Below are 27,407 nucleotides of genomic sequence, written 5' to 3' on the forward strand. Positions count from 1 at the left end.
GATTCCAGCCTGCTCCAACTTATAAAGTAACCACTCATGTGGGACTGAGTCAAATGCTTTGCTGAAATCCAAATAAACAATGTTGAAATTATTCCCTAAATCCAGCTCACAAGTGACCTGTCAAAATGGCTAACCAGATTTGTTAAGCATTATTTTCCCTTTACAAAACCATGCTGTGTATCCTACAGAATTCCATTTCCATCTAAATGATCCTGAATTCCACCCTTGATCATTGCCTCCATGATTTTCCCTACTACTGAAGTTAGACTGGCCGGTCGGTAATTTCGCGTTACATTCCTAGAACCGCCTTTGTTCCAATTTACACCACTCCAATGGAATCTCTCCTGTCCCATAATCCTCTCATAATTAGCCTTAATGGTTCAATGCACTCACTTTTCGCCTCCGTTAAGATTATAGAGTATGTGCCATCAACCATGAATGTTGCTAGGTTTTTTAATAACAGTAATGGCAGTTTGCTACTCCAACAGGATCTAGAAAAGTTGAGCGGATGGTTTGAGAGCTGGCAACTGAACTTGCCACCTCTAAGTAAAAAATGCAGAGTACTGGATATCGGTAGCTGTAACCACAGACTAACTTGCCAACTGTGGGTACTACACTCAGTTTAGTGGTTAAAGAAAAATACCTGGGTGTAATTGTGCAGTCAAATATGAAGAAGTTTTTTGAGCAGTGCAGACAGGCTGCAAGAGTAACTCATGTGCTCTTGTCAATGATATGTAGGAATTTTTCTAGCATGTATATAGAGGTGATTATCTCCTTGTATAAGGCAGTGGTCAGGCCACACCTTGAATACTACATACAGGTCTGGAGGCCTCATTTTTGGAAAGATGTTGAGCTACTATAACGAGTACAGAGAAGAGCGATGAGATTAGTGAGTGGGACAAATGGTTGCTGTTACTAAGAAAGGCTTGAGTTCTGCAAATTGCAGCATCTAGTGACCAGGCACCTGCAGGGTGGTCTATTTGAGGTGTATCAGGCCTTGAATCATTTGGGCAAGCTCTATGCTGATGGGATTCTTCCTCTTGCTTAGATTTTGCACCTGAGGGGGGCATAGAGTCAAATTGAGAAAAGACAGTTGTAGAATAGATGTGTGGAAATTTTCCTTTAGCCTGCAGTTGGTTGATTGCTGGAACAGGCTTCCATCTGTCGTTGTGGAAGTTGACATTTAAATAAATTCAAGGCTGAACTAGACAAATTTTTGGAGTGAATGAATGCATGAAACGGGAAGGGTTTTTTTTTTTTTTCTGATGCTATATGGATATCATCATTTTTCTCTTAGTGATTCCCTTCTACTTTTGTCTCTCTCTCTCTCTCTCTCTCTCTCTCTCTCTCTCTCTCTCTCTCTCTCTCTCTGTTGGGGTAACTTAGCAATTTATTTATTTATTTATTTATGTTTTTTTGGCTGGTTGAACATAAACCTCAGGCTTCTTTGCACTGTATGGCTAATAATAATAAGCAAGCTTGCTTTCTTGCATCATATGCCTCTACTAATGCTAATGTCCCTGCATTGCATTCTTGGTTATTAAAGACTTCTGCTATCCAAATGATTTTCCTCTGTTTCCGATGATGACTTTATAATTATTCTTATTTTCACTGTTTGGTGCCTCCTTCAAAATTTTTGGGAATATGCCATGAACTCTTTGGAGGGTTCTAAAGTCATGAACACTTGCCTTTAGACTCAAATTTTTCTTATTAAAGTCTTCTGTGGTTTTTGGAACACCAATTCACAATTCTCAGCTTTATCTGTCCTATATTGCCTTGAACAATTTCATTCTTCTCCATATGCTCCTGGTATATATCCTTAATGATGGCGTCCATAATATTTGCTTTTTTAAAGTAAAGTTACTTCTCTGTGACACCCATTGCTCCCTCGTAGCACCTTTGTAAGTTCAAGAAACATTTGCACATCTCCAGTCTGCTATGACTTCAATAGAAATTAAGGAAAATCTATAGTACCCATTATAAGAAGTAGGAGTTTGCAAGCCCACCCTATCAGATCCTTTTATATTATTGAATAAATTTTGTCATCTATTCATGGATTTTTTTCACATTTAAACATGATTCATTTCAGTCCAGAGTTCCATCTGTTTTAATAGAAAGGATTTTTGAATTTTGTTCTGCAGCTTCTTTTAATATTGCTGAATAAATCACAGGCTTGTGCCTTTATGTTAAATTACTGAGGTGTATCTGGCAGCTTTCGATGTCTTTATCATGTAAACCACCATGGTTCCTGTCCCACATTCGTCAGTCCTAAACAGTCTGTTTCACTTCAATCGCCCTTATTTCTTTAAAATTATATATATTTTTTGAACAGATGATCCAGCAGTGTATAATGAAGATTTGTACTAATCTTTATTTGACTATTGCCTTTTTTTGCCTCCTACATGAAGCTATAATGCAATTTCTTGTAATGTTACTGTCTCTGTGTTGCGCCAAAACAATTAATGTTTCTCTGGCCATTCTTTTTGTGTATTGAAAATGTAATTTAATACACAAAGAAATTTCACACTGATTGTTTTATTACTGTATTTCTTTGATTCTAAGATGCACTCCCCCCCCCCCCCCAAACATCTCTAAAAACAGGGTGCATCTTAGAATCGATGTCGTCTTACAATCGCAGTTTTTTTTTTTTTTTTTCGAATTTTCCCACACTTTGCACAGCACCACACGTTTTTTTTTATGTGGAAACCCCACTTCCAAGTTTGACCGTTATCACATTCTCCAATTCCATTGGAGAATAAAGTTGTGTGTGTGTGATTTCACGTGCTTTCAAAATCTGAAGCCACCGTTATTTCATTATAGTGGAGCTCACTCAGCGAAAACTAGGAAGTTTTATGTGTATCTTCGAAAATACGTAAGAAGTGGAGTTACTGTATTTTGTTAATTTTGATAACTTATTGCACATTAAAAAGTCAAAAAGGTTGCACTACGAAGCTGCATTGAAACGAAAAGTCATTGTGTATGCAAAAGAACATGAATATAGAGCTGTTGGTCGACATTAATGAATTAAATGTTTGTCGTTGGAGAAATGATTTCGCAATTCCATATTTTCATGCAAAGCAACAACCAAGTGCTTTACAATTCCTAAGAAAGGAAGATTTCCACAAGTCGATGAAGCAGTGATACGTTTTGTAACGGAGACAACTGCAGAAGGATTTCCCATCACTTTACAATCCATGCAATTGAAAGCCGGAGAAATTGCCAAGTCCCTTGGAATAGAGAAAATAATTTTTAAAGGCAGTCACGGCTGGTGCGACATGCTCATGCATCGTAGTGGATTATCGTTAAGGCGCTGAACACCTATCTGTCAAAAAATTCCTGCTGACTTTCAACAGAAGCTGATTAACTTGCAGCGACAGGTGATGAAATTAAGGTAAAAAAAGAAACTATGAATTTAGTCAAATTGGAAATGCAGATGAAACCCCCGGTCTTCTTCGATATGCCTCGAAATTACACCGTCAATGCTAAAGGTGCTAAAGAAATCAAGATTATAAGCACTGGCTACGAAAAGCTGCATATCACTGTGATGCCATGCATCACCACTGATGGTTGAAAGTTGCCACCATATTTAATTTTAAATCGAAAAACCATACCGAAGAATCAAATTTTCCCCAAAGATGTTATTTTGAATGCACAAAAAAAATGGATGGATGTCGGCAGAGCTTATGAAAGACTGGCTAAATGTTGTGTGGAATAAATGTCCTGGAAGTCTTCGTAACCCACCCAGCATGCCAGTACTTGATGCATTTCTTGGACATTTGTCCGAATGGGTCAAAAATAAAATCGTGCAAAAACGTGGTGACTTGGTTGTGATGCAGCTACTTGACGGTTTCAGTCAACAAACGATTTAAGGATTACTCAAGAACGGAATATGAATCCTGGCTTTTGACCGACAACCTTCCGTGATACCTTCTGGAAAGATTAAGAAAGTGCTGGCATCAAAATTGGCAAATGGGTATCAACAGCTTGGAAGCTGATTCCAGAAAGAATAGTCAAGTACTCATTTAAAAAATGTTGCATCACCAACGCTCTCAATGGCTCAGAAGATGATATATTATGGGATAATGAAGATAACAATGGCTCAGAAGAATCTGCCCCTGAATGCGAATTAGACTGATATTGATTGAGATGCAGATATTGACGGCTCAGAAGATTCAGAAGGAAGTGATGAATAACATACCTACTGATAAATACCAGTACTATTGTTGTTAGTAAATTGAATTCTATTATAATAAAAATATTTGTTAGATTTATTTTAGTGTTTTATTTTATATATATATTTTTTCTAGAATCAAACTTTTATTTCTGAAATTAAGGTGCTGTCTTACAATCGATGGCGTCTTAGAATCGAAGAAATACAGTATTATTATTTATTTTATTATTTATTATTTTTTTTTTTTTTGTAACAAATATATGGTTCTGAATGAGTTTGTCGTTTCTGCTTACTTTTTGCTATATTACCAATATTGGGATGGGCAGTGTTGTATGGTAGATTATATAAGTTTGGAAGCCTTTAATCATCACTCACTATCTTATTTGCTGTGTGCAACTTGGTTTTATGTATAGTCAACAGAGGCAATTTTCAGAAGCTTTTAAGAAAGTGCATTGAGTCTTGTCAAAACAATTTCGCTTCTGTTGCATCTATTCCTTTTTAAGATTGTTGGATTTCTGAAATAAAATACAAAAGGGTAAAGACCGAGTACAATTAAATAGAATAAAAAATATTTTGTAAAGCTATTCACATCAGAAACCACCAGGCACTGGTGGGGGGGGGGGGGGAACACCACACACATTTCAGTAATAGTCTCTAAACTAGGGCTAAATTAAGACTTTCTTTTACAATAATGAGAATTATGAATATTTTTATAGAAAATTTGATTTTGTTCCATTACAGTATAAATAAGGATTTTTGTATTCTTGTTTCTTCTGAATTCTTTTGTAGAAATTTTAAGTTTATCCTTTTTATTTTTTTGAATGACTCTGTCACTAATTTTTTTTTTCTCTTCTTCATTTGTAGAGAAAATGGATATGGTTGCTGTTACCCAAGCAGATCCAGACAAGTCACTCAGAACTCCATTATCTGCTTTGTTTTGGAAGTTAGATCATCAAGATTTGCCAAATAATATATCGTAAGACACTAGATTCTCTGATAGTATCTAATGGAGATTACTTTGATACCAGTTTATTCACATTTAAATTGAAACTGCCAGAACAGATTCTAATAATTCTTGTATATGTGATGAAAATGTTTTGATATTGAAATTAACAAAATTGTCAATTAACGTAATTGTAATACCCCAGAATACTTTGACAGATTAATGTAGTCTGTTGTGCAGTCAAGAAGTTGTGCCGCCATCTTTATGTACAATAAAGATTAAAGATTAACAAAGAACAGTAAAACTTACAAATGGCTTACATTTTTGTTGATATTTTGTGATCACTCCCATCAACTGGGCCCTGAGTGCCAAGTGGATCAGCGTGACATTCAGTGTGATTTCAAGTGCTTTTTCTCACAAATTAGTCTATTACAGAGAGCATTCTAATTTTAGTTATTTAATTTTGGCCTCCTAAAGTAAAGCAGCTAGCCTGTGTATAATGAAGGAAACGCATTTTACACATGCAAAATACATTAACTTTAATACTCCTTATCACTTGGTAACTTGTGGAACTGATTTTGCCTCCACGTAGTAGTTCCAGAAATCGACCAGGGCTGAAAGGACCCAAAATAGATCATGAAAGTTCACCCTAACTTGAGTCTCCAGGCTATAATTCTTAAAATGACACAGAACTGAAGTGTTCGGAAAGGAATCTCCACCTTTTCTTTTTCTCTATATGATGTGGTTGCAAAGGAACTGGATGCAAAAAATAATTTTGATATCATATATTTGAATCACGAAAGCTTTTGACACTGTTGCGCATGGAAGACTATTGTTCAAATTGGAGCAGAATGGTATTAAGGGTAAGTTGCTACAACAGATAAAAGGATGGTTGAGTGGAAGAAGACAGAGGGTGGTAATCAATGGGTGCTGCTCTTCGTGGACTAATGTTATTAGTGGAGTCCCACAGGGTTCGGTGTTGGGTCCACTGTTGTTTTCTATATTTATCAATGATATTGATGAAGGTATATCAGGCTTAGTATCGAAGTTTGCAGATGATACAAAGGTTGGCAAGGTTGTTAATGACAGTAATGGCAGTGTGCTACTGCAACAGGATCTAGATAATTTGGGTAGATGGACTAAGCCGACCGGGCTAGCCAGGTGGGTAAAGTGCCTGCCTGGCAACCCAAAGATCACAGGTTCGAATCCCACCTCGGGCTTGGGTCACAGTATAATGCAAAAACTTTTGGAGGTGCATTATGGCCACAGAAGCCGATGCGTCAGCAACTAAACAACAACAACAACAACAGATGGGCTAAGAAGTTACAACTTAAGTTTAACCTTGACAAATGTGCAAAGTACTGCATATGGGTAGAAGTAACCTGAGAGAAAAGTACCAGCTGTGTAGTACTACACTTAAGGTGGTAGAAAATGAAAAAGACCTGGGAGTAATTGTGCAGTCAGATATGAAGTTTTCTGAGCAATGCAGACAGGCTGCCAGGGCAGGTCATGGGGTTTTGATATATAGGAATTTTGCTAGCAGGGAAAAGGAGGTGATTATCCCTCTCTATAAGGCAATGGTCAGGCCAGGCCTTGAGTACTGCCTACAGGTCTGGAGGTCTCGTTTTAGGAAGGATGTAGATTTACTTGAGCGTGTACAGAGAAGGGCAACAAGATTGGTGAGGGGAATGAAGGGATCCTCTTACCAAGAGAGAGAGAGGCTAAAGTTCTGCAAATTGCAGTGGCTGGAGACTAGGCACCTGTGCAGTGATCTGATTGAGGTGTATTAAGGCCTTGAATGGGTTGAGCATGCTGAATTCTGATGGGATCTTTCCACTTGTTCGGATTACAAACCTAAGGGGGTATAAATTCAAATTAAGAAAGGACAGATGTAGAATAGATGTGCGGAAAGTTGCCTTTAGCCAGCGGGTGGTTAATTGCTGGAACAAACTTCCATCTGTCATTGTGGAAGTTGATAGGTTGAATAAATTTAAGGAGGAACTGGACAGGCATTTGGAGGGAATGGTGTGATTTTTTTTTTTTTTGATTGATGCTGCATAAGCTCATACACTTGCTTTCTTGTATCACATGCCACTACTACTACTACTACTATTCTCATACTAGCCAATCTATAAGCTCTATCTATCTCTATTTCTTTTGTAAAAATATCTTGAAAATGTCACAGATCACCTAAAAATGGTGAAAAGTCTCTATTCCAGAGTTCTTCTTATAGAAACAACAAATTATACACATTATGGATCTTCAGTGAGACCCACAAACATTTCAGGTATTCCTTTAAAAGTTACACTCATGCCACCCTAAACATATCAAAAGGTGTCCTGTCTGAATGGGTCTTGCTAAAAGAACTAGTTCAGGAGCTACAATAAGGGAAAGTTGTGCAGGCAAAGGGAATTAAAATAACAAAAGATGGTGAACTCATATCTAAATGCAACGTAATTCCTACATTTTCTAGTCAATCTTACCAACATCAATAAAAGCCAGTTACCTCAACTTTGGACATAAGGCTGTATATTATGCTGGTATGATTTAAGTCAGCAGAAACACATACATACTTCCTGTAGTATCTCTTGAAGATTGCACTCAGACTGACATATCAAGTCAGAAGTTTCTAGAAGAACATGTCATCAAGCTGGTAAAGCTCCAGTTATGCTACTTTCTTCCCTCCAGAAAGTGGAAATCTGAAGGGAGCACCCCTAACATAAATGTGTTTGCAATCTTCTGCAGACATGAAGATTGATGTTGTGAAGAAACTATTTTAGAATTTACATGGAGGAGGATATGGCCTGTCCATACCCCATTCTGTTCCCCCCCACCAAAAAATACAAAGTAAAATTGGATCAACACACAGAATTTATCTAAAAAAAAAATTGAGTCAGAATCAAACTGTGATTCTAAAACCAAGTAATGGATCACATCTTACAGTGGAACTGCCAAGTTCTGCATAACAATATTGATTACATACATGACCCTATTAATCAGTGTAGCCCAGTGGCCATCTGCACAAAACAACCTTGTTAAGGGTCTTCCTTTCAGTCAAACACTACACACACTACAGGAAAGAAAGGACCATTCCCAGTGGTCAGGTATAGTGGGCTCATGAGAGCCCATTGTTATTTATTTATTTTTTATTTTTTTGAAAATTTATGAGCCCATTGTTGAGACTATCATTTATTTTAAAAATGAAATTATTGAGTATCCAGAGCCGAAACTGCGGTGGGGCGAGTGGAGCCCCGCCACAGTTTTTTTTTTTTTTTCCAGCTAAAATATTATATATTATAGGGGCCCCATCCTCGGCATTTTAATGGTACAATCGATCAGTTATGTATTTTAAAATTGCTTAATTTGGGTTTAATTACAGTCAGACCTCTATTTTACCAACTTCTTTATAGCATTTTTTTTTAAATTTCCCCCCCTGGTAATTACATTTAAAATAGTTTCTCTAGAATGAAGAAAATTTCCATACAACAAATGGCTTATGAGAGACAACTTTGTATGAATTGTTCCCACCTCTGGCTTTTAGGCAATTTAGTTAATTTGAAAGCGCAATTAAGGGTGAAAGGGATTACTGTTTCACAGTGTTAGTGGTGTCCATAAACCCTATGCAGTCACATACCGAGAAGTCGCGCTAGTCAATTTGCTTTCCATGGCCAGTCAGAGGATTAAGAAGTTTCCCGACACGGATAATAGCCTCTGGTCAACCTGTGTTGTGGTTCCCCTTTACTCCGACAAGAAGTCATATTTATCAGAGAAGTGAGTGATCCACGCCATCCGTTAAATTTCTCCTGTCTGTGTTTACATGGTCACAGTAGCTGAATATCTGTGTGATTCCGACATTTTGCGCTGCATTCAAAGAACTAGACACAGTAGCAATATGTGGGGGGGGGGGAATGAGGCAACTAAGATATTATATAAACTTTACAAAGATGAAATGTTGGCAGATTTTGAAACTTAGTCAAGGTTTTCATTGTGTAGAAAATGTTCTAAAATATAATGGCATATAGGCAATAATTAAAAAAAACAAAAAAAAAAAAAAAAAACTATCACCTATCTCCAAAAAACCAGTGTGAATTAAGGATGATTGCTAAAGAACTTAATGTGGAAACTGTAAAGATCTATCGTGTATTTGGGGTCAATCATGGCCCGAATACACGATAGATCTTTACAGTTGCAGGTTGGAGGAATTATCCCGCTTTGTGCAAACATTTTGAATCAGAATTTAAATATTCCGGATTATTAAATCGTCTTTCAATCCGAAATTTCGTAACCATTTAGCTCTAATGATCAACATCCTGCAGGAGCTCTCTTACCTTTCAGGCGCCTCCGTAGCCAGGTGGGCAGAAGCAGCAGTGCGTAGCACATGCTTCTTGATTAGACCGGCATTCGAGCCCATGAGCCACCAAATGTGGAGGATGCGGAAAGGTCAGGGAATGACCACCGCATATCCCCGGAGCAATATCGCCTTAGTTGCTAATGCTCCAAAAAAAAAACAAATAATGAGAATAATCTTACCTTTCAGAAGCTTTACAGAATAACCATGGTAAAAAGACAGTTTATCTTTAAAATTGAGTAAAATTCCCTTTTCAATTAAGAAAGCCAGAAATATCTTTGAAACCATTGCGGTTAGTAGTGCTGAAGCTGGGCAAGCTTTCAACGTAATGAATAATATTGTGTGACTGAATGAATAATGCTGACAATTAAACTCGTTGCAGATTATTATGATCTAAATGGAAAACCATTGCTTCAGTTTGATCTGGATTGTTACATTGAATCATTCCTCTGTAATCATCGCTCAGCTATTGAGTAAAGCAGAAGAGCAACAACAAACAATAATAAAGAAGTAAATTCTATATGGCAGTTTTTAGAATAAATTTTTCTTGAATATTCGTGTTATAATTTTTTTTTTTTTTTTTTTTTTCATGTAATCTGTGATTTTTTTTGTACCTTTTCTAGAATAGGTTTTGTGTTATGTAAATTTTTTTATATTGTGGAATGTTTTGTGATATGGGAAATATTTCATGTTAATTTTTATTCTCAATATTAATATTTTATCATGGAAAAAAAAAGGAATAAAAAATTCGCGTGTCTGCCAAGCACGCACGGTAGGTGGTTTTATTTGAAACCTCTTTTGCATTTCTTTTAGATATTTTGATTTGTATATATTGATTACGAAATAAAAGAGCTTTTGTATTCTGAATATTTTATTAATCATTCACAAATTTCCGTAATTTCTGGAAGACAAGATACAATGGATTTATGATAACTATAGCAAGAGATGTATACTTGCGATTGCAACGTATCTAAATGCCTCTTGAAAACAGCGTCAATTGAGGTACTCAATCTTTTAGTTGAAACGACATAGGCAGCTGTTCGGGGCACCTAACAACGGAATGTTACATACCCCGAACAGCTGCACATGCAAAAATTCGAGATAAAAAAAAAAAGAAATTGTTGCAGTCATATGACATACTTACAATCATACTTACTGCAGTAGTAACTGCAGGAAGCATAATTGTGATGTCATACTGTTCAAAAATTCTAAAGAATTAGGACTCGAAATATCATAGTGGTCACGTGCTCTAATCATACTACTAGTGAGTGCTCCACAAAGAATAGTGGTGTGAGCATGGGAAGCACCTCTGGCAGACACTGTTGATGGTGTCGCTTCCATGACCTTTCAGATTTACTCTGTAAGTAAATCCAAGGACGTTTCATATCAAAAAGTCGGCAAAAGTGCGAGCCATTGTTAAAATATTCACAGCTCATCACTGGCCATTTATTAAAGTCCAAAATCGTTCCCTCGAGACGTATACCATTACAAATCCCTTTGAAGCAGTTGCAGCGCAGTTTGCCATTGGAATAACCACCCTTCCCCTAATATGCATAAATAGGGGATCTTCTCTATTATGAACTTCTCTATATTATGAATTTTGCAAAGCATTGCACCTTGTAATGAAATTATAAGTAAAATTAACCGCATATAGTGAAGTGTTAGTCTCTCTATAACAAATTTTTAAAAAAAATTAGCAAAAGCATTTTTAAAGATTTTCTAACATTTTCTGCTAAACAGCTAATTATACAGCCAAATATTATTTGATATAAAATATCAAATATTATATGGCTTCCTTCCCTCTGAAATTACTCATTAGATCTGGAATTAACCATCACTTTTAATGAACACTTGTGGCAATTAGTGCCCGTAGGAGGGTCTTTGTTTCATTTTTGTTCACAGAGACAAAACCAAATGGGTTTTCTTTAAAGTGGTCATAAACCTTGCAATAAATAGGATAGATTCGCAAACTGATATTGGCTAAGAGGAAAACAAAATTTGCTGTGGGGATACCTTTAGTGCACTGCAACAGCAATACATTGAATGCTTTGTTAGTCGGTTTTAAGTCATGCCTGCTGAGTGACACTTACTTCTCATCTCAACAGTATTGTGTGACCTTCCTATCAATTCTTATACATATGACAGTTTTCGTCTAACTAGACTCTCAGTAGGTGGTTTCATGCAATTTTTTAAATTTCGTTCTTTTAGAACAATTTGTCATCATTCACATTGGCTATATGCCTTGGTATGTTTTTTTCCTGAAAAGTAACATATAGCATATATTAACAATAAATTTTCTTTCATGAATGAAAGCAGAATAAACAGAATTCACAAAGTTGCATATTTCTTTGAAGTGATTGATAGAAAAAGTCATGTCATACTGTGGAATCATCATTGAGTAGGAGTGTGGCCATAATGCCCATAGTGCATTATGCTCACAGATGCCGTTTGCAGTACTTTGATCCAAGCCCGAGGCGGGATTCGAACCCGCGACCTTTGGGTTGCCAGGCAGGTACTTTATCCACCTGGCTAGCCTGGTCGGCATTGAGTAGGTGGTACTAACAATTCACTATATGGCCAATGCAACGAAGTTTGCCCTGGCCATATAGTGAATTGTTAATATAAGGTCAAATAGTGGTTACACTGTGTGTGTATCGGCAGTGAGCTACAGTCTGTCTCAGCCGTGTTATTTGTACCATTGCAGAAACAGTGTCAATGAGAAAGTGTTTAAGCATTAATGATGAAGTCACGGTTCTTCATGATATTGACCAAGATTTTAAGAAAAAAGATATTGTGGAGAAATATGGCATACCTGCAAGCAGTTTATCTATGATTTTAAAAAATCAAAGAATCAATTTTAAATGCAATTGGAGGAGAAGGAGTAGACAAGAAGCAAATTAAATTGTATACAAAAATTTTGATAATAATACAGCTATTCTAAAATAGGTTCAAATGATACATGAAAAGAGTGTAGCAATATAAGGTACAATAATTAAGTAACAAGCTCTGAAATTTTCATAGTGTCCTGGGCATACAGAATTAATGCAAGCACTGGGTGGTTAGATAAATTTAAGAAGCACCTCAGTATTGTGTAGAAAGTGTTGATGTAAGTGCAGAAGATTACAACAGTTGGAGGAACAAAACCTTAAAGAAGATTTTGGGAGAATATGAACCTAAGAATGTTTTTTAATGCTGATGAAATGGGTTTATTCTTTAAATAAAGAATAGGGCAAAGTAAACCAAAATAGAGGTGGGTGTTCAGGGAAAATGCAGCATCCTTAATTGTAAACTGAGTATTTCATTTTTCTCTCTTTTTACATTGTTAATCAACTGTTGATCAATTTCTTCTGCCACCTTTCCTTCTTCTCCTCCTTTCTCCCTGCATGCTGCTATATATTTGCATTGTCACTGTGTTCATACTACATGTTTTCTAGGTGTTTTATTATTTTAAAATCAGCAGTGCTGTATGTTGAAGGGTTAATAAATGACTTTTTTATTTTTCTATTTTTATCAGTTTCCATTTTTTTTTTTTTTTTTTTTTTATGTCTATCAATTTTTATCATTTTAAATTTGCGTTTTTTTTTTTTTTACTATTATTTATTCAAATTTTAATTTTGTTATTTTGTATCTGTTTATTTCTTTATACAGTACAATTTGGCAGATACTAGAAATTGTTGCCATGTTTTCGTTTTTTCTTCTTCTTCTTCTTCTTCTTCTTCTTCCTTTTGAGGAATATACCAATAACATAAAGCAGGCTTACTATGCATTGTGAATATTATAAGATAAGGCTTCATTAATAATTTACATGTAAATACTGATTAGCATTCAGTATATATATATATATATATATTATTCAATGTATGTATTTACCTTTATGTTTGTATTTGAATTTCAGAGAATGGTGCTTAAACTTACTTAAAGCTGGAGCCAATCCAAATATTCTCACCCGTTATCCTTTAACTGAAACTTCTTATCCTGGTATTAGATATAATTCTGTGGATGCCCTTCATATTGAAGACAATTCTGCTCCAAAATTATCCCCATTAATGGTTGCTATTTACAAACAGAATTATTCAGTTGTTAAGCTTCTACTGGATAACAAAACCGATGTAAATTTTCCTGATGATCAACAGAGGACACCTTTGATGCATGCAGCCCGTTTGGTAATTATTTTATATATATACACTTAAATAAATTTAAGTTAAAATAAGTAGAACGATAGTAATGAAGAAAAATACAAATTAGATAAGAAACCTAAGAATAAGATAGTAAGGCAGACTTTGGTTTTTGGTGGCCGCGAATCATTGCCTACCACTTTTTGCTAAAATGTAATTAAAATATATTTTTGTGTATTTCAATTGTCTTATTTTTCTTTTTCCTTTGTTATTATTATTCTTTTTCTATTTAATGGTTAAATTATTTGCTAAACTAAAAGTAGTCTTATAGAGGCTCTGATCAGCCAGGTTTTCAGGGGAGAATAATATAACAATGACTTGTCCTGCAATTGATCAAATATAATTCCATACCCATTCTGATGATTTTATGTTGCGTCCATTATCTTCCATGCAAATCTTCTTGAAGTTTAGATATCTTCCTAAGCAATTTTACAAGTGAAATTTAGTATTTTCTTTCTAGTGTGAGTACTAGCCTTTCATAACTTCTCTGCTTGCTATGTTACTTCTGACTGCTCTCACCATTATGGCTACTCCTGTTCTGATTGCTTTGTCATGGCATTTCATGGCATTGATTCTGCTTCTGTGTGGCAGGGTTGGAAACTTGGGTGGAAAGGGCTCCTTCCCCCTTAGGGCTGAAAGGAGCAAAACTCATAATAATACAGCTATCATCCAGTTGAGCCACAACGTTATCATACTCTAAATTAAATAAAACAGACTCTGAGTCATCACAGTCAAAATAACTGCATATTGGCAGAGTGCCACAGGAATGGTACATGATCCCTATTTATTTTGGACTCCTTACCAAATAAATGTATTTTGTCCCCTTTCTTTCTCATAGAGAAATGTTTAGAAAACAACAGATTCACCGAAAATGGTAAAAAGGCACATAGATCCAGATTTAGATAGGTCTTTTTTTTTTTTTTTTCTTTTTTTTTAATAATGAAAACTCCAAACATAAAATGTATTAGAAGCTATTATACTTTAATGCCTAGCACGGGTTGAACGTTGAAAATATGAAAGAAGAAGATACTTGTTGATACTTGAATTCCTGTGGACTGTAATTTTCAGGAAATACATGTGAAAGGAGGTGGTTCTGGAAAACACAAGTTGAAGGAATAAACAAGGAAGAAGCAAATTGAGTTTGAAGTTTTTTTGTTTTGTTTTTTTTTTTTTTATGAAAACCCTAAACACGAGAGGTATTAAAAGCTATTTCATTAGGTCGTATTTCAAATGCTATTTCATTCGCAAGGTCATTAGACTTGAACTTCTGTAAATTTTAATTTTCAAGAAATACATTTGAAGGAAGGTTGTTCCAGAAAATGGAAGTTGATGGAATAAATGAGGAAGAAGAAAAGTTGGTTCTGTGAATTTCAAGTTCAACTGTAAAACAATGTTGACTGATTGCAGCACATGTTCAGAGAGAGAGAGAGAGAGAACTGGAATTATAGAAGCCAATTCAGAAGAACTGTGCCCATGGAAGTATCTATAAGTACTGCATATGGGTAGAAGTAACCCCAGAGAAACGTACCTGGGAGTAATTGTGCAGTCGGATATGAAGTTTTCTGAGCAATGCAGACAGGCTGCCAGGGCAGGTCATGGGGTTTTGTCAATGATATATAGGAATTTTGCTATCAGAGAAAAGGAGGTGATTGTTCCTCTGTATAAGGCAATGGTGAGGCTATGCCTTGAGTACTGCGTACAGGTCTGGAGGCCTCATTTTAGGAAGCATATAGATTTTCTTGAGTGTGTACAGAGAAGGGCAACAAGATTGGTGAGGGGAATGAAGGGATCCTCTTACCAAGAGAGGCTTTGCACGCAAGGGTGGAGGCGTCGCAATATTTTACAAGAAATCCGCTTTCAAGCTATTGGATAGTAAATCCAGTAACTCCCCTAACTATGAAGCAATCCTCATTACGTTAAGATACAACTTTGTGATGTTTGACATCTGTGTGGTGTACATACCTCCAACGCCTTCCGAGCAAATCATCCTTGAAGTTTCAAACTGGATAATCAATCAGCTGCATTTCCCAGCTTCTCACTTAGTTTGTGGTGATTTCAATTTACCTCCTCAGCTATCTAATCCGAAAAAAGATCTTCTGGCACACTTGAGATGTGCTGATCTACAACTTATTAATGAAGATCCAACCAGGGAGAATAATCTCTTAGATCTTGTTCTAGCCTCTATCCCTTGCACCCTTGATTACATTGCAGAAACGTCATTTGACTCTGATCATGTCCCAATACATGCAACTGCATATCTGCCAGCCCCCAAATTAGAAGCCAGAAGGACAACAAAAAAGGTTGACATCACTAGTCCCAACTTACTAGATGTAGATAAGTGCATCAGAGCCGCCTCTCTCATTCCCTGGGTGACTTTAGAGACTTGTGAACCAGAGCTAGCTGTGAACATTCTCACAAACTGGATCAACACGGTTGCCAAATATGTTGTCATAATCACAATCAGTCCATATACAAGACTTGGGTGGAATTCAGAACTCAAAATGAGTTTCCATCTGAAGCAACAGCTCCATCGCACATGGAAACAGTCGCAAAATGTCAATGATTGCATCGTTTATTCAAGGGCACTCGCTCAATTTAATCGCCTGAAATCTGAGGCAATCAAATTATACTTTAACTGAGATCTGGCTAAAGGAAAAATTCCATACAAGAAAGTGAACCTTCATTTTCCTTTGCAACTCGATCCTGAATTGTGGCTCGATTTCGTCACAAGATTTAATCGTAATCCTATGCCAAACTCAGATCTGGCTCTACTAACAGAGCCCACCCAGCAAGAAGTGTTGAACACCATTCAGATCACAAAACAACAGCTGATCGTCGCCATCAATTCTCTACCTGCCTCATCAACCACTGGTGATGATGGAGTTCCCCAATTCGTGCTCAAATGCCTAAGTCCGTACATTATTCAGCCACTTTTAATTATCTTCAACCAGTTACTCTCGAACCAGATTTTCCCACAGCAATGGAAATACTATCTCATCAAACCTTTAGCCGAAGTTCAGTCGCCATCGAAACCTAAACACTTCCGACCCATCTCCAACTCCTCCAGCCTGCTGAAGCTCCTGGAGAAGACCTTACTCCCCATCCTCACCAAGCAGATCTTGCCCAGTAATCCAGCCCAAATTCACTATTCCCTTCCAAACAGATCAACGATCACCAATCTGCTAGCCACCATGAATACTATCTTGTCAGCATTCGAGAAAGGCACGAACTAGCTGTTACTTACTTAGACATTGAGGCTGCATTTGATGCCGTCCATGTAAACCAACTACTCACTCTCCTGGAATGCCACTTCCAGATCACAGGGAACATATTATGTTTTCTCTCCTCTCTTCTGCATAACAGAGTTATAAAGCTTCATACAGAAGATCGCAGCCTTACTAGATCCATCACCGCAGGAGTCCCACAAGAAGGGGTCCTTTCCGGCCTTCTGTTCTCATCTATTATTTTCCCTCTGGTTGCACATTCTCGATGTCTACTGAGCTATGCAGTTGATATCAAGATACTCACTCCCATCATCCCTGGTCTGGTAAAAACGGAAATTAACAACACTCTCACTGCAGTCACATCTCTGCCAGTTTGAGCTCAAGATCAATCCTGCTAAGTCCGAATTCATGGTGTATTCATTGAAGCAAACTCCTTCTTCTCTCCAGCCTTCGGTCAGCAACACCCTCATACCAATTGTGTCCAGCCATCGTGATCTGGGCATTGTATTCGACTCCAAACTTCGATTCAACGCCCACATAGACATGCTCCTCACACAGGCTTCAAGGCTCAGGTGGATAGCAAAACAGCATCTCCTTCATATCAGAGATAAAAAGACAACCATGAGGTACATAAGAACAATTATCTTTCCACCTTTACTCTATGCTGCTGAAATTTGGGCGTCAGCGGCACCGTCAATAAAGAAACCACTCTTAGCCACAGAATTCTGGCTCCTAAAGTGGACCAACAGGAAGCACAACCTTCCAGCTCTGATTCGTAACACGCAGCTTGCCAACTCTCTCGGGATTCCACGGCTTCCCACCTTAGTCGACAACCAATGCCTCCTAGCAACAGTCAAGATGATAACAGGCGTAATCGCCACACCTTCATTCTGGGATACCTGTGCCTGGAGGATTCCCCCTGCTTCCCTTAGGGCCGATCCTGAACTCTACTCGCATTCAGCACTATTCCATCTCTCGGACAGGTTCCTCCCTCAGCAGATGTTCAAGCAAACCCAGGCATTTAACGCCGACCTGAACAAATTCGCTGTTGACCGGACTTACCAAAAAAAATTATGACTAGTAGGACTAATCAGCAATGACATGTGTACCTTGCATCTGTTCCTGTCTGATTGAGCCGGTGCTCTTATCTCGATGTTAAGTCAGCTCAATCAGACTTAACTGTCGTAAGGAGTTCTCTCCTTTGTATCAAAATATGTTTTCATTTGTAAAATTACCTGTTTTTGTAAATTAATTGTTCGATTTTCCCATAAGTTTCGGGAGGCTGTAAAAATGTAAACCCCTGGCTTTTTTGGCCGTGAAGGGCATTAAAGATTACCTCTCTCTCTCTCTCTCTCTCTCTCTCTCTCCTGCAAATTGCAGTGGCTGGAGACTAGGCACCTGCGTGGTGATCTGATTGATGTGTATAAGGCCTTGAATGGATTGAGCACGCTGAATTCTGATGGGATCCTTCCACTTGTTCAGATTACGAACCTAAGGGGGCATAAATTCAAATTAAGAAAAGACAGATGTAGAATAGATGTGCAGAAATTTACCTTTAGCCAGTGGGTGGTTAATTGCCGGAACAAACTTCCATCTGTCATTGTGGAAGTTGATAGGTTAAAAAAATTTAAGGAGGAACTGGACAGGCATTTGGAGGGAATGGTGTGATATATTTTTTTTTTTTTTTTTTTTTTGGCTGATGCTGCATGAGCTCATACACTTTCTTTCTTGCATCACATGCCACTAGTACTATTATGAAACAGTGAGTGGACATACTCTGTTAAAGATGCATCATTAATTAATCAATTGCTCTCTTTTGAATGGAATCTAGAAGCCTGAGAGAGATTTTGGGGGCACCACCTCAGATGTGGGAACAATAGTCTCTGGTTGGCAGATATGAAATTTGTACAGAGTGAATAGCTGTTTGGAAGAAAAGTGATGCCGAGAGTGAAAGAGAACATCCAGTTTTTTTAGATGCAGAGGAAGTAATATTTGTAAAATACTTACGTGTACTTTACAAATTAGTGGGAGAAAGAATTGAACCTTGTGGAACACCAGCATTAGTGGAGAAGTGAAAAGACAGAGACCCATCTACCATCACCAGCAGTGACTGATCAGAGTGAAAACTGGATACCAAATTACAGAAAACAGTTGCCAAATCATAAGATGGAAGCTTATTTAGAAGACTTTATGCAAACATGATCAAAAGCCTTTGAAATGTTAAGACCAACTGCTTGAGTTTCAACAAACTTTTCCATTGAATTGTCCATAGATGAGTAACAAGAGACTGAATATCACCAATGGATCGACCCTGATGGAATCCATACTGGCAATTGATCAGATGGAAGTTTTCTAGATAGTTTGTGTTGGTGGTTAATTGTTTTCTCCATTACTTTGAAAAGAGTAGAGGTGATTTGCAATGGAATGATAGTTGGATGGGAGTGATTTGTCACCCTTTTTACGAACTGGTTGGATATTAGCAAATTTCCAAGCAGAAGGAAAAACACCTTTGAAATAAGAAAGTGAAAAAAGGTGACATAGAACAGGATTAAGTTCAGAAGCACAGCTTTTGAGAACAGGAGAAATACCATTAGGACCTTGAGCTTTCTTAGCATCAAACTTGTTCAAAATTCTTCTAACATCCTTTTGATTGAGGCATTGAATGGAACGTATTGGGAATGGTGGGCAGTGGTTTACTAAGATCATTGATATACGTTCATAAGTGATATTGATGAAGTTATATCAGGCTTAGTGTCAAAGTTTGCAGATGATACAAAGGTTGGCAGGGTTGTTAATGGCAGTATGCTACTGCAACAGGATCTAGAAAATTTTGGAAGATGTGCTGAGAAGTGGCAACGGACGTTTAGCATTGACAAATGCAAAGTACTGCATATGAGTAGAAGTAACCCCAGAGGAACATGCCAACCGTGTGGTACTATACGTAGGGTGGTATAAAATGAAAAAGACTTAGGAGTGATTGTACAGTCAGTTATGAAGTTTTCTGAGCAGTGCAGACAGATAGCTAGAGCAGGTCACTGGTTATTGTGAATGATATACAGGAATTTTTCTAGCAGGGAAAAGGAGTGATTATCCCTTTGTATAAGGCAATGGTCAGGCCACATTTTAGAAAGGATGTAGAGTTGCTTGAACGTGTAAAGAGAAGGGCAAAAAGATTAGTGAGGGGAACAAAGTGGAGTGCTTACGAAGTAAGGCTTAAATACTGCAAGTTGCAGCATTTGGTGACTAGACACCTGTGGGTTGGTCTGATCGAGGTGTATAAGGCCTTGAATGGTTTGATCAGGTTCAATGCTGACGGGATCCTTCCACTTGCTCAGATTACGAACCTGAGGGAGCATAAATTCAAATTTAGGAAAGGCGGTTGTAGAATAGATGTGGAAATTTGCCTTTATCCAGCAGTGGTTAATTGCTGAAACAAACTTCCATCTGTCGTTGTGGAAGTTAATAGTTTAAATAAATTCAAGGAGGAACTAGACAAACTTTGAGAATGAATGGTTGTGTGAAATTGTGTTGTGTTTTTTTTTTTTTTTTTTTTTTTTGGCTGATGCTACTACTATTAGTACACAAGTTGAAGAAAAATAGGATGCTAGCAGGCCAACTTTATCCTTGGTTGAAGTGACAATAGAACCATCTGGTTTAGACAGAGGTGGGAATAGAGATGTGCAAAAGTTGCAGCCAATGGCTTTGGCAAGAGACTAGAATTCTCAAGTACCATTTGGACATGAAGTAAATTTTCTTCTCTTAGCCTGTTCGAAATCTAGTTTTGACTGATTAATAACTGCTTTATAATTGTTGTGAGCTTTGGTGTAGGCAGAAAATTATCTGAGATTTGGATATGATCCAATTACAATATGTGATTTTTTTTTTTTGAACAGTCTTAGCACATTTATTGTTATACTAAGGTTTAGATAAAGGATGGATGGATTTTATGGTGGAGCGTGAAATTATGGATTCTAATCCTACAAGAATCATTTCACTGACACTATCTGAACAAACACTGACATGAGAAGATTTGAAATTGTAATCCCACCAAGGAAAAGAAGAAAAGTAATCATGCAGATCATTCCATTTTGCATTCTTGTAATGCCAAACAACATGAGGTTGGGAATGGCCTTGAGAGAAAGCCTCTATTGGAGAAGAGACCATCACCAAATTGTGACCTGAGGTGCCTAGAGGACCACTCGCCTCGGCTTTGTACTTAGAAGGGTTGTTTGTGGAAAAAAAGATCAAGTTGGCTGTATGGTTAGGATTGTCCAGTGTTCCGGAAGGTAAATGAACAATCTGTGCGAGGTAATTAGTAATTATAAAAGCCTCAGCATTTCAGTCATAAGTACTCAGCATCTCGACCCAGCTGGTCGAGATGCTGAGTACTTATGACTCCTTATGACTAAAAACAGAAGCCAGCTTCCATTTTGTAGTCAACTTAAAAATCACTGAGCGAAATGACCTCACTGTTAGGAAAGTTGGACTGGAGAAAGTTAATTTTCAAAAAGTTCCAAGTGATTAGTGGAGTTGGGAGAATGATAGAGGCAACTGATGTATTTGACAGAATGTGGTAGAGAGATTTTAAGCCAGAGTAGGTCGAAAAGAGGAGATTCCAAATTACTGTCTCTAACAGGGAATTTCAGAATGGACATATGCACAAGTACCACCTGTGAAGTGAAAGGAATCATACAACAGATAATTCGGACAACCAAGATGAACAGTGATTGAATCAATGAATAACTGAGATTCTGTCAGAAAAAGTATGAGGTTTGGCAGACTGTAAGTGGAAATGGACATCATTGAGATTAGAACTGAGACCACATATATTTGTTTAATGAATGAGGAAGTGTTTGGGAGGTTTTGATATTTTCGCAGGTAAGTTTGCACTATTAGTTTGGCAATTCATGGTGTATTCAGTAGTAAGAAAATGTGGAGGGGAACATGCTGTATGAAGTAATGAAATTTTTGAATATGCTGCACACATGGTAAGAATATACCCAGATCCTTGACATAATGTGATCTCGACAATGCCCCTCACATACACACACTACTCTGACTCCCTCCAGTCACTATCTGGCGGAGTAGAGGCAACAAGATTGTGCACTAGTTGATCCTGAAGCTTCCTAGAGAGTTACCAATAGGTTCCTTCCTGTGTACTAACTAGCGGCCGGCCTGCGAACACCATTTTAGAGCTGCTCCCTCAAAATGTAAGGAAGATTGGATCTCACCATGATGGCTATCATAATTTCAAAAGACATCAATCATACTGCACAATGGAAGAGATGGGGGAAGAGTTTACTCTCGAAACTAAACATGGGTTCCACCACGTCAAGCCTCCAATATTGCTCCAGTTGATGAGAGTCATCTACCACCTAGTGTTGACTGCTAACACCTAGTCAGCATTCCTCCATATGGTGTGGGTGCCACAACTCGACCCCTGCTTATGTTGGTATCACACTTGGGTGATAGTATTTCAGGACTTGCACATTTGGGTTATACCGAGGGTTACTAATAGTCCCACCATCATGAAGGTGAAAGCAGAAGATTTGACTGGCATAGACCAACCAGACTTCGCCAATATTTGGTCCACTCGACTTTGGTATCACCCGAATATCAGTTCCATCAGTGTTTTAGACTCCCAGATGGCAAGAACAGCTTGGCATATCTGAGAGAGTGTTTGCGACACTCTCAAGGACCAAGTTCTACACAGATATATGTTGACTAGTAGCGGCATGTGTTCTGACAAGTTTGGAAGAGAGAGAGAGAAGGGAAATTATATAAGCCTGTACAGAAGAACAGTTACAATGGAAGTATATATAGAAAAGGCATGGGGCAGAAACAGATTATTATTATTATTATTATTATTATTATTATTATTATTAGCCACATAGTGCAAGGAAGCCGGAGGCTAGAAGGGAATCGCCAAGAAAGAGAAGAATGATGATATCCAGCTCAGGACCCTGGGTGTGCCAAGCCCATGCTCACCAGATGTGAGCCCACAGGTAAATATCTGCGAGAGGAAGATTGGAAAGACTTTGTTAGAGATGGGTCATTAATTAACTTAACTGCCCTCTTTTGAATGAAGTCTTAGAAACTGGGAGAAGTTTTGATGGGCACCACCTCAGATGTGGGAATGATATTTAATGTAGGAGGAATTTGAGATTTTACAGAGTGATTAGCTGTTTATAAAAAAGGTAACACTAAGAGTGAAACAGAAAACCCAGTGTTTTAGATGCAGAGATAGCAATATTTTTGATGTGTTTATACCAAAAGAGATCAGAAGTTTGGTGATTTTGTCTTGAAATCTGTGCGTTATTGAAGATAAGCTAAGGACCAGAAGAATCCTATTAGCATTAGTAGAGGCATCTCATGCAAGAAAGCAAGCTTATGCAGCATCAGCCAAAAAAAATAAAATAAAATAAAATAAATAAATAAATAAAAGGACGAAATACCTGTCCAGCTGAGCCTTAAACTTATTTAGGCTATCAACTTCCACGACAAGGGATGGAAGTCTGTTCCACCAACCAACCATCCACTGGCTAAAGGCAAATTTCCTCATGTCTATCCTACATCTGTCTTTCCTCAATTTGAATTTATGCCCTCTCAGTTGATTATTCTGAGCAAGAGGAAGAATCCCATCAGCATTGAGCATGCTTAAACCATTCAACGCTTTAAACACCTCTATCAGATGACCTCGCTGGTGCCTAGTCTCCAGACACTGTAATTTGCAAAACTTAAGCCTTTCTTCCTAATAGCACCCCTTTGTTCCATTCACTAATCTTGTTGCCCTTCTCTGTACTCGTTCCAGCATCTCTACATCCTTATTAAAATGAGGCCTCCAGGCCTGTATACAGTACTCTAGGTGTGGCCTGACCATTGCCTTATACAAGGGAATAATCACCTCCTTATCCCTGCTAGAAAAATTCCTGTATATCATCGACAATACACGATGAGCTACTCTTGCAGCCCGTCTGCACTGCTCAGAAAACTTCATATCTGCCTGCACAACCACCCCCAGGTCCCTTTCATTCTCTACCACTGTCAGCGTAGTACCACAGAGTTGATACGTTGCTCTGTTGTTGCTGTTTCCCATATGTAGTACTTTACATTTGTCAATGTTAAACTTCATTTGCCACCTCTCAGCCCATCTGCTCAACCTTTCCAGATCCTGTTGCAGCAGTGTAGTGTCAGTAGTGTCCTTGACAACCCTGCCTACCTTTGTATCGTCTGCAAACTTCGACATTAAGCTTAATATACCATCATCAATATCATTTATAAATACAGAAAACAGTAATGGACCCAATACTGAACCCTGAGGAACTCCACTAATAACATTAGTCCATGATGAGCAGTGTCCATTGATTACCACTCTCTGTCTTCTCCCCATCAACCACCCCTTTATTCATAGCAGCAATTTGCCTCCAATGTCACACTGCTCCAATTTGTTCAGCAGTCTTCCATGTGCAACAGTATCAAAAGCCTTTCTAAGATCCAAGTATATAATATCAAAGTTATTCCCTGCATCCAGTTCTTTTGTGACTGCATCATAGTATCCAATCAAATTGGTCAGGCAAGACTTTCCCTTAACAAAACCATGCTGTGTCTGAGCTATAACTGAAGTCTTGTCTAGATGATCCTGCAGTGTTTCTTCTTTTTGCAAGAAAGAAGACAAAAAGGCAATGAGACTGGGTAAGTAGTCAAAACACAAGATTTAATGTGTTACAAGTGTTAAGCATGTTTCAGCTTTAGCTTAGGGAACACCATTCCTGAGAACTGTAGGTTGTAGGGAATGATGATTCTTATATTTAGTATAATGTTAAATAATATTTAACTGTATACTGGATATGAGAATAAACTATTTTAGACTATAAATAATTTTACAGTTTCATATCCTTTTCTCCAAAACTGGATTTTGAACCTCAGAATTGTAACCACATATTCCTATATCCACAAGAAAGTAAATAGTTTGCACCCCTTGCCCCCATAAATAAACATTAATTAACAGTTAATAAACAAATAACAAAACACTTCAAACTGTGTGTTGTGCCCACTCATGATATTTCATAGTTATTAGCTATGAAATATGAGTGAAATATAGTAAGTAGCAATGAAGAAAATTAATCAGATTGCTGCCAAACTGAATTTCTAACATATCTGAAACTTTGCGTCTACATTCAAGTATGCAAAAGTCTTTAGGGACAACAGAAGTATACCTAATTCAAATTGGGAGCTAAACAAGAGGAATATGGAAGACAAATTTTTGAAGATAAAAGTAAGACCCCTAAGGGTTACAGAATTTATCTAGTGATATTTAGAGAAACAACAAAAGGTTGTGGAAACCTTCAGAGCTTATATAGCATCTGCCAAAAAGAAGCACTTCATCCATCCATACTCTCCAAGTATTTGTCTAGTTCTTTCTATAATTTATTCAAACCATTCACTTCCACAGATAGAAGTCTGACCCAACTATCACCCATCTGCAGGCTGAAAGCAAACTTCCACACATCCATCCTACAACCACCTTTCCTCAACTTGAATTTATTTATGGCGCCGCCATAGCCAGGTGGGCAGGAGCAGCAGTGCATAGCACACACTTCTTGATTAGACCAGGGTTCGAGCCTGTGACCACCAAATACGGAGGATGCGGAAAGGTCAGGGAATGACCACTGCATACCTCCGGAGCAATATGGCCTTAGTTGCTAATGCTCCTAAAAAAAAAAAAAAAATAACAATAACAAACTTGAATTTATAACTCCCCCTGATGTGTGTGTAGTCTTAAAAAGAGGAAGAATGCCATTAACATTTGACCTTCTTAATCCATTCAAGTCCTTAAACAGCTCAATGAGACCTCCCCACAGGTGCCTAGTCTCCAGATGCTACAATTTGCAGAACTGAAGCCTTTCTAGGTAAGAGCACACCCTTTTGTTCCCTTCACCAATCTGATTACCCCTCTTTGCACCCATTCCAGTAGATCTACATCCTTCCTAAAGTGAAGCCTCCAGGTATATGGAACTCAAGGTGTTTGCTAACCATGGCCTTATTTTGAGAGCATCCTTGACTTGGGGGAAATACTTTTAGACTGGTGATACCCAAAGATATCTGCAGGATTATCTCTTCATGTGAATGCAATAATATGTCAATCACAACGTGAATTTCTATAAAGAATAGCTTGTCGGACATATCTGATTCACCACTATGTTGTTGTCACAAAGGCACTGGATGGGGGGAAAAAAGACATACTTAAGAGTATAGTCCTCTAAGCTGTGGAGCATTTGATACTGTTCTGCATGAAATACTGCTGTACAAATTGGTAGAGATAGCAGTAACTGTTGTTCCTTATCCAAAGTTGCCCCTTTGGATAAAGAATTTTTGAATGGCAATAGGTTAGATATTAATGGCTACTGCTCTTCATGAACTAATCTTATTCGTGTAGGTGCTCACAATTAAATACTCAGCTTCTTACAGTTTTCAGTATTTATTAACGATATCAATGAAGATATATCAAGTTTATTGTCTAAATTTGTTGACAGGACAGAGGTTAGCAGAGTGGTTAATGACAGGAACAGGGTGTGATGCTCCAAAAAATACCTGAATAAATTAGAAAGATTGAAAATGGCAGTTAAGGTTTAACGTTGATAAATATAGATAGACTGTATTTGAGTAATACTACACTAAAAACAGTGTAGAATGAAAGAGGCAGTCTAGCAAGAAGTTCTCTGAGCAGTGGAGCTACCCTGCTGGGACAGTTCATAGGTTCCGTCAGTGAGATATTCAGGAATTTTGCAGCATGGACAAAGTGGTGATATTTCCATTGTACAAGATATGGGTCTGGAAGCCTCATTTTAGGAAGAATGTAGATCTTTGGATGGGAGCAAAGAAAATCAACTTGATTATTCGGGCATACAGTGAGGGATACTCTTACCAAAACTGACTTGAGCTCTATAAAGTGCATTGTCTGGAGACTACATAGAATTCGGCATCAGTATAGAAACATGCCTGAGGTGTTCAAGGCATGAAAATGGATTCTGATGGCATTGTTATTCTTTCTAAAGTACACACATCAAGGGTAATAAATTTATAAAGGATAGTTTTGGGTTAGATGTGTGAAAACTTGCATATGGCCAGAGGGTATTTGACAAACTTCCATCTGATGTTGTGTAAATGGGCAGTTTCAGTTTCTATAAGGAAGGACGAGACAAATCGTTAGAGAGGATGCACAGAAGTGGGAAGGCGTGGGGTGTTTTTTTTTTTTTTTTAAAGCTGATGTTTTATAAGTTTGATTCCTTGCATCATATGCCACTACTGTTACTACTCTGAATGTGGCAGTCTAGTCTGCTCAAGAAACATAGAGGATGTTGTTTTAGCTTACTCCCATATGGAACACATTCATCTTATCCATCCTTTTCGCTGACAGCTGATGATCCTCCTCTATGTGAGTTCTGTTATACAATTTTAACCATGAAGTATGTTTATTGAATGTCAGAACTGTAGAAAAGCATGGAAAAGAAAGCAAGCTTATACAGCATCAACTGAAAAAAAAAAA

At 37.7% G+C, this 27,407-nt stretch overlaps 1 protein-coding gene across 4 annotated transcripts in view; it reads left to right on the forward strand.

The window, feature by feature from the left end:
• LOC150084913 (poly [ADP-ribose] polymerase tankyrase-like) overlaps positions 1-27,407 on the forward strand; it is a 1,170,388-nt gene that overhangs the window by 891,249 nt on the left and 251,732 nt on the right. For all 4 annotated transcript variants that reach the window (XM_090376702.1, XM_090376704.1, XM_090376701.1 and 1 more), the window contains 2 exons: positions 5,036-5,147; positions 13,358-13,625. In XM_090376702.1, coding sequence (XP_090232828.1) covers positions 5,036-5,147; positions 13,358-13,625 — 380 coding nt within the window. The remainder of the gene's footprint in view (positions 1-5,035; positions 5,148-13,357; positions 13,626-27,407) is intronic.

This window comes from Mastigoproctus giganteus, chromosome 6 (genome assembly GCF_048544385.1).
Source record: "Mastigoproctus giganteus isolate SK-2022 chromosome 6, ASM4854438v1, whole genome shotgun sequence".
Taxonomy (NCBI): Eukaryota; Metazoa; Arthropoda; class Arachnida; order Uropygi; family Thelyphonidae; genus Mastigoproctus; species Mastigoproctus giganteus.